This window comes from Culex pipiens, chromosome 3 (genome assembly GCF_016801865.2).
Source record: "Culex pipiens pallens isolate TS chromosome 3, TS_CPP_V2, whole genome shotgun sequence".
Classification (NCBI taxonomy): domain Eukaryota; kingdom Metazoa; phylum Arthropoda; class Insecta; order Diptera; family Culicidae; genus Culex; species Culex pipiens.
Genome location: NC_068939.1, coordinates 7,541,855 through 7,550,444, shown reverse-complemented (window position 1 = coordinate 7,550,444; position 8,590 = coordinate 7,541,855). Strand labels below are relative to the sequence as shown.

Below are 8,590 nucleotides of genomic sequence, written 5' to 3'. Positions count from 1 at the left end.
CACCGAAAGCGTCCCTTCCAAGCACAATCTTTATTTAGGTTAGGAAATTGACCAACAACAACGACTACCGGAGAGAACAGAACATAAATGGAAAGAGGCCGTAACGCCGTCTATGACCACGAATCGCCGTACTTGTTCTTCATCTGGGGCTGGCTCGGCTGCTGCGGCTGCTCGACCCTTGCTGCTTCGCGCCTGATCTGCGGCGGCGTCTCCTCCTGGACCGGGGGCGCCCGGTACGGCGCCTGCTGCCGGCGGATGTAATCTTCCCGATTCTGGCGGCGCAACTCCTCGTACGACTTGGTCACCGGGGGACTCGGCGGAAGCTGGAGGTCTTCGTCCAGCTGGCGGCTTGCTGGAAGGGGAAATGCAGCGTCAGAAGATCGTTTTAGTGGATTGCGGACTAGATTTCGTCATGTTGATGCTCCATTTTTTTCAAGGGGATAAGGGAAAATCTCCAAAAACTTACAATCAATCGTTGGCCGCTCGTTATCGTCCAGTCCGGCGTACTGCGGCACGTGGACGTCCAGGTTAAAGTCCCGCCGGTAGTGATCCCCGGTGACGGTATCGCTCGGCGTGGTCGGTCCAAACGGAGACAGCATGCTGCCGGCGCCGAGGCTCTGATCGGGAAGCCTAGAAAAAACAAATCGGTCGGAGTCTTTCTTCACAACTTTCCACCAAAGAACTTACAATCGCTCGACGCCCGCCGCGCCGCCCTGGCGCCGCTGCCGGATGATGTCGGCGAGGCGCGAGTTGGGCAGCCGCATGATCTTGTCGGCGCATTTGCTCTGGTAGCTCAGCTTGCCCAGGAAGTACCCGAACGTGACCCCGATGAAGACCTTCGGACCCGCGCCGAAGCGAGCACCGCCCTGCAATGAAGCGAGGAGGATCTTCTGTTAGCGACTTGTTCGGTCCAAGCTGTATGAATGGTTGACCAATTTGTACCTTAAAATCTACCAACACGCTAGCTGATCTGCGCTCGTAACCACCAGTATCGACCCGACTAGCTAATGTATGGCTCCAACACTTCCCACGACCGTTACGTTTGAGCGTTATTCTAGGATATTTACGTTTAATAGTTTGCTTGTTCTTCCGCGAGGCTAACCAATAACAATGACAATGCACGGGAAATAGAGATTCATCACAGTTTGTAGTAGTAAATTTGGCAAAGTGACGGTCGTCGTGACGTTATTGCTCGTCCGGGGTCGGCTGGTGCTCGCGGACGTACTCCTTCGGGAAGAAGCCCACCTTTTCGAGCGTTTTGCCGCGCCACCAGCCCTTGCTGTCGCCCTCCTTGCCGATGATTACGACGTGACAGCCCTGCTTCAGCGGAAGCTGGTTCGACTCGGTAGGGGAAAAGTCGTACAGCGCCGTGGCGATGACCTCCTTGTACGGCCACTGCAGCGTCTGGTTAAGTCCGGCAAAGTTCTCGCCCAAATCGTTCCGCTCGTAGAACGACACCAGCTCGACGATCGTCTTAAAGTGTCTCCGCGTTGATAAATAGTACAGAACCATTAAATTGTCCTGCTTTTTGTATATCTTCATGTGCTTTATAACCTTACTATCTGTTTTCAAACTTAACGCATAAATCGTCTCGTACGAGTTCGATGCACCTTGTGGACGGACCCGTAGCAGATACGTGCCACTTTTCTTCTTCTCCAGCTTGTGCGTTGCAGCGTCCCGATCCATCGAGCCCACAAACCAATTGAACTCCGACAGCAACCGATCGCAGACCGGCGGCGGAGACTGGTTCTGCTTGCATCTCCCGGTCGACGAAATGCACCCCTTGTGGACAATTATCTCGCAACACTTGCACCGATATCCCTGGTGGATCTTGCCCTTCAGAAACTTGGAACAGTGCCGGCAAACCACCGGAGTCTCAAAGGTACACACGTAGAACATGTGGTCCGTGTTCCGACACCCAATCGGATCCAACATCTCCATCGCAATGTCAAATGCCCGCTTCCACTTGTCACGCTCCTCCTCCGTCTTCATGTACAGTGTAAATGCCGTAGATTGCGTCTTCCGTGCCAGCAGTAGCGAGTACTTCAACCTTCCGTCCCGGCCCAACGTCCGTCTGGAATGACATATCTCGACCCGGTAGTCCTGCAGGTTGTGCGCCTCCCGGAACACGTACTGCCCTTCGCCAATTTTGGTATTCGAGTTCTTCACCAAGATCATAACCTTCTCAAACACGAACGCGTACCGATGCTTCGTTTTCTGATCTTCGTGCGCTTTGATGTTCAGCTCTCCGTCCAGCAGTAGCCGCCCGTACTGCTCCAGATTGTTTCCACTGGGTAAATTCAGATCTAAAATACTTTCCTTAACCTTCTGTATAACGACTAGATGCTCGGAATCTCGTTTGACTTCGTTGGAATATTGTGCAACATCCACCATGGCCTCTTTGGCCCGCTCAAGGCCACGGAAATCTTCATGCGACGGATTCGTTTCCTGGACTAGCTTGTCCAGCAGCAAATGATACTTCAGAATTCGTTGCATTGGCACAGAGAGAATGTCACGCAGCTGCAGTCGCCCACCGCTGTGCTCTTTTTGGCATTGGTTAACGACCTGTTCAATGTTGCTGGTCTTTTTGCACACATCCCGCAGCGCATCCGTTGCGTTGGTCATGCTGGAACAATAATCACCATATATTAGGAACGGTTCCCGGAACTCCAGAAACACACTGCTCAGCTTTATCTTGGCGTCCGTCGCCGTTGCCTCGCGCAGCTTGCTCAGGAACGTCTCGTGAATGTCACACAACTCTCGTATGCACGGAAATATAACACGTATCACATCTTTCTGCAACACCCGCTCCAGCGGTTGCATAAACTTATACTTTAGCGCCATTAAAGCCTCTAAATAGTTAGTCTCGGTATCCACCAGCTCTTTTATAACAAAGTCTCGCTGCTCGTAGCTGATGATCGACGAGTGCTGATTCCGGGTAATTTGTATCGAACACAAATCCTGGTACACCTCCTCCACCTTGGAATCGTGCTCGTCGTGGCCAGCACACGTCATGTGATTCACCGTTGCGACGTGCAAATCCTTGTAAATATCCTCATCTGAGCTACTCTTGTCGGTTTGCGACACTTCAAAGTTGAAACCAGGAATGTTGGTGAGAGTTTGAGCCTTCCGACACTGGGACAGCTTCGAGAGCGTTACCAGAACGCGGTGAAAGTTGGACAGGTCGTACAGCATCGTCGGCTCGAACAAGTCCGAATCCTTTAGGCCGAAGCTTGACTTACATATCTCCAAAAATAATTTTATATTCTGTACGCACAAAAAGTGTGCCATCTGGGGTTTGCGGTTAAAGTCCCGCATATCGAACGACTGCGGGTCCAGAAAGTTGAGCAGATTGCAGAGCAGCACTCCGTCGCGCAGGATGGCAGCCAGCGTTTTGATCTCCGACTCCGGCTGGTTCGCAATATGATCCGCCGGAATAATCCCACACCGGGTCAGCCAGGCCGCGCACTCGCGCCACAGTTCGTCCATTAGCGCCATTGTTTGCTGGTTTTGAATAGTTTGTGAAGAAATTTGTGCGAAACTCGCCACGTAAGCCAATTCGAAGAAAACGGTCCACCGGAATTCGCTCCCAAGTCACGTACGATGCACCACCTTTGGAGCGCCTGTTGCGTTTTGCGTCTTTTCTGTTCTCGTCAGAATCAGCTGGCCCTAATCGCGCGCACCAGGTGACAGCTCCTCACCACCACAAACAAACGCCTACTCTGCCTACTCCGCGTGTGGGTGTAGGAACGAGCGAGACAGCAGCTCGAATGTTTATCTCACTGCTGCTCAGCTGTTCTCTCGCACGGGCTCGAGCGGAGGAGGTGGGCCGCCATCTTTGTTCTGCGCTCCAACACTGCGAAAAAAAAAAGAGTGCCCCCTGCGGATGTTGGCAATTTGGCCTTGGCCGCCAACACTTTGGGACCGTTGTTTTTTACTTTGCAGAGCGGACGCGGCACGAAAACGGCGCGAAAGTGACGGTTGTGCGTTCGGCCGGAAGTTGCGACACTTTTGGGCACCTTTGGCGAGCGATAACGACGGGTAAAAAGCTTTTTTCTTCACAGGAAACTTGAAAGGGCGATTGATTGAGAGTGAAAATGAGCTGACAGTGACGGGTGTGTGCAGGAAAATGTCGGCCGTCCTCCAGCCAGCCAGGGTGTGCAACGGAATGTCAAACGCGTGTGGAAGTGACAGGTTGGGTGCAACGACGAGGGGTACGATTGGATTTAAATAAATATCGGTGATATCATTCTTAAATATTTTTTTTCCTTTTCAAAAGCCGAGAAAATTTTCCATAATTTTTCATTTATTCAATTTAGTTGATCAAACTCAGCTGCTGAGATAGTAAACTTGCAAAGAAGGGAAATTAAATAACATTATTGTTTCAAGGTTTATCAACTATTCAAAAAAAGACTATAATTATTGTTCCGAATTTCAATGTAAAAAGTAAACAGACGGAAAATTAAGATTAAAAAAAAGCATTTCAATAATTTAAAAAATCACGACTTGCATAATCTTAATTTTTGTAGGGATGATATTTTTTAAGTTTGTTTTATTTTAGGTTAAGAATTGTAAGTTTATTTTATTTTAACTAGATTGTGAATAAATTGTACCCTTCTGGAGTTTTTTTTAAAGGTCCAATAAACCAAATTTTCAGTTTTTGCTTTTTGGGTGTTTTTTAGTACCACTGACTCAAGGTGGTTTCAAAAATACCCAAAAAGCAAAAACTAGAAATTTGGTTTATTGGACCTTTTCAAAAAAAAAAAAAAAAAACTCCTGCCTTGTGCTTCACTTCTCAATTTCCTCAAAAGTTTGACCAGAAATATTTTTTTTTTGTATTTTATAAAAACAACAATAAAATATCATCAACCGATTGATGTTCTTTCAAGGGGTTCGCTTATAAAAAAAAAATCAAAGCCATAACGAAATTTGAGATACAAAAACTCAAAAATACATAAATTTATGAATAGTCATTAAAATAGGCCTGCCCAACCTTTTCGGCTCAATTTTCACATTTTAGATCGTAAAAATTACAATTGTTAATTTTTTCATGGTTTCATTGATGGAATCGGTTCTCAGATGACCAGTGAACATAACTTTGATAAAATTCTGAAAAAAAAAATTGCAGTTCGTTTTTATGTAAGTTTCAAGTGAAAAATTGGTCCGGCCCGCGGGCCGGATTGATTTTTGACGTAAAATGTAGATAAAAACGACTTGTATAAATATTTTTTCAAACTTTTATCAAAGTTATGTTCACTGGTCATCTGAGAACCGATTCCATCAAAGAAACCATGAAAAAATGAACAATTGTAATTTTGACGATCAAAAATGTGAAAATTGAGCCGAAAAGGTTGGGCAGGCCTGCCATCAAAATTTCAGATGTACCAATTCAAAAAATTCAAAAATTTTTACTTTCATAAAATTCAAATTTAGGTCATTAACAATAAATACTAAAATTTAAATTCAAAAGCATGGAGTATCATAAAACAGAAAAAAATCAACTTTTAGGCTAAGTACGTACATCGGATTCGTGAACACCCTAAGAAAAGTTGACAGTTCGGTTTGAGCACGTTGGACGGTTGTAAAAAAAAAAAAATCAAATATTGTAAATTCTTGATTTGAAAAAAATCAGTTACAAAATCTTTAACTTGTCATTTTACAAAACTTTAAATTCTCAAATTCCTCAAATTCCTTATTTCTTGAATTTCTGAATTGAAAATCATTTAATGCCATAATTTTAAAAACATTTAATTCAAATATTCCTATTTTTTTATTTTCTGAATTCTTAAATTCCTTAATACTTAAATTCTTAATTTCTATATACCTATTTTTTTAAATCTTGAATGCCGCCATCTCATTCTACAAAAAAAAAACAGAAAAATTTGAGAAGAACTTTTTTTTTGATTGCATTAGAAATTTTGACGAAAACTTTGGACAAAAAAGTAAGAACTGCTTAGAACAGATCGTTCAATTTTTGAGTTTTTGGAATCTTAGTTTTTGTTAATCATTTTTAATTTCTAAGAATTTTATGTTTGTAGCATTTTAATAAGTATTTAAATTTTCAATATTATGAACAACTAAATTTTTTAATTTACAATTTTTGAACTTTTGCATTCCTAAAATCATAGATTTTTTGAATATTTTAATACATGATTTTGAAATTTTAGAAATTTTTTAATTGAATTGAATACATGGTTTTAAAATATTCGAAATTTTAAAATTTTAGAGTTAAGATTTTTTTTAATTTTCAACCTGCAATTTTTTTTTTAATTTTTGTTTTTAAATTTTGGATTTTTAGATTTAGTGTATTTCTTAATTTCTGTATTTTTATTCATCAATTAAAAAAAAACATATTTTGTTATGTCTCAATATTTAAAAAAGATGTTTTTAAGAATGGTTACATATATTTATTTTTTATTTCTTCATGTTTCTGAATGTCTTAATTTCTGTGTTTGTGAGTTTTTGACTTTTTTAGTTTTTTTAATTTTTAAATTTTTTTCCGAAAAAAATAATTGTTAGGTTTTTGCCTTTGCATTACTTAATTTCGAGCAAAAAACTTAATCTTTCGATTTCAAGATTCTGCGTTTCGAGATTCTGCATCATAAGGTTATTCAGAATTTTCAATATTATTTTACATCGAATACAAAATTATTGATTCGTTTGTAATTTTCAGTCGCATTCAAATTTTAAATTATTGGAATTTTTCATCAAAACAATTTGCAAACAAGCACCGCACGGAGATACCTCAAACGTCACTTTCCATTTCTGTTATTTTTCAATCATTTTGTGACACTTTCCTTGACGTTTGGGGTTTGTTAAGTTCATTCCGATCTCCGTACCAGCCTTTATAATTTAGAATTTGTGGAATTCTAAAATTTTACTTTCACAAAATTTTAAATTTTATCAAAGATTTAAAAAATCAAAAATGTATATTTCAAAAATATTTAAAACAAAATAATTTTAAAATTAAAAAGAAATTCAGATGACCCAGGGCGTCAAAAATTAAGCCGAGACAACAAAATAAAAAAAACTTAATTTTAAATATTACAAATTCTTAAAATTTAAATTCTAAGAATTCAGCATTGTTAAAAAAAGGACTAAATCAACACAAATAAAAAAATCAAAATACAAATACGATAAAATTCCAAATTTTAGAACATAAAAAAAATATTTAAAAATGTTGGAAGAAGTTTTTAATGTATTTTCTAAATCCAGAAAATTGAAATGCATGGTATTAAAAAAAATCAAAATGTCGAAAAAAAACTAATTTTAATTTATTAATTTCAAAATTGAAAACCAGAAAATTAAAAAAATACTTATTTCAGAAATAAAAAAAACATACTCAAAAAAATTATTATTAAAAAATAAATAATAATTGACTCAAAGAAATCAGAAACGAAAATAAAAAAACTATTATAAGTTATTGCACACTTTGCACCAAATTCTCCACTCTTGCAAATCATAACTGCACACCAAATATTTGCACACTTGAAATCCTACCCCTTCTCCCCCCCTTTCGCCTAGAGTGGTGCGTGTCTCGACTGAGCTTTGTTGCTTTCGACCCTTTCGACCACTTTAGAACAGTTTCAAACTAGGGTGTGTGTCTTGGATAGTTTTTTTTCTGCTGTAGTTTGAGGTGTGCATTTTGTTGGAGAGCTTTCTACAAATTGCACGATTGTCTAAAAATCTCTGAAATCCGCAATATTTAAAGAAAATTAAGATAACAAAAAAAAAAATTTGCTTTTAAGAGATCGTTTGACGATTAGTTTTCTTTAGCTTACTTGTACTTGTTACCCTTTAGTTGGATCCTTTGTAACTTTTCTAAATTTCCTAAAGTGTCATCCTTGACCTGATTAACAGTGTAAACTAACAATTCGTGCTTGCCATTTCATTAGGGCACATAACTTTTTTAAACAAGAGTGTGTCTTTTTCACACCTTATGTAAACTGTCATTTGAGTGAAAGGGATACACTATTGTTTACAAAAGTTATGTGCCCTTTTGAAATGTTAGGCTCCAATTTGTCGTATCCAATAAACCAACAAATACGAAAAAAATATACAAAATTACTTTCTTGACGTAGCCCCACGTCAAAGAAAACAAATCAAAAACATAAACTTCTCCCGTCGGAAATTCCTACCTTCAAAAGACCCCGCTGGACCGCGTAGTACGTTCCCAACCCGAACACGGTTCCCAGTGGGAGCGACCGTTGGAAGAACGCCTCCCGGTTGCACTCCTGCAGCACCTTCAGCTCTTCCGGCGAAAATTGATAGTTCTTCAAGAGAAAAAAAAAAGAAAATGTTACGATTTGTGAGTCCGCATGAAAATCAGCTCTCTACCAATGCATTTCGCTGCTGCTCTTGAAAGTTCGGCTGCGGGAACGGTTCCGTTCTGTCCATGGTTCAAAATTTAGCTAATTTCACTTTTTATCACTGAAAATTTTACGCAAAATCACTCAAAAGTTGCTCATGCTGGCGTAATAATGCTTGTTGTTGTCCCGAAAGTGCCGCAAATCTCAGCTGACTTTGACGTTTTCGACGAATCACCCCTCGCTTCACACTTCAAATTTTTTGGCAACCCGGCCAATCTGTC

General features: G+C 40.3%; 2 protein-coding genes across 2 annotated transcripts; both read right to left on the bottom strand.

Moving 5' to 3' along the window:
• Window positions 1–11: 11 nt before the first annotated feature.
• Window positions 12–8,498, bottom strand: LOC120426631 (OCIA domain-containing protein 1-like). Its single transcript, XM_052709728.1, has 5 exons — window positions 8,338–8,498; window positions 8,139–8,273; window positions 688–866; window positions 467–630; window positions 12–352 (listed from the first exon to the last, which is right to left on the bottom strand). Exons 1-5 carry the CDS (start codon window positions 8,395–8,397, stop codon window positions 111–113), a joined length of 780 nt encoding a protein of 259 aa, XP_052565688.1. The 5' UTR covers window positions 8,398–8,498; the 3' UTR covers window positions 12–110.
• Window positions 943–4,166, bottom strand: LOC120426977 (protein vav-like). The gene has a single exon (XM_039591799.2). It carries the CDS (start codon window positions 3,496–3,498, stop codon window positions 1,186–1,188), a length of 2,313 nt encoding a protein of 770 aa, XP_039447733.1. The 5' UTR covers window positions 3,499–4,166; the 3' UTR covers window positions 943–1,185.
• Window positions 8,499–8,590: the final 92 nt, after the last annotated feature.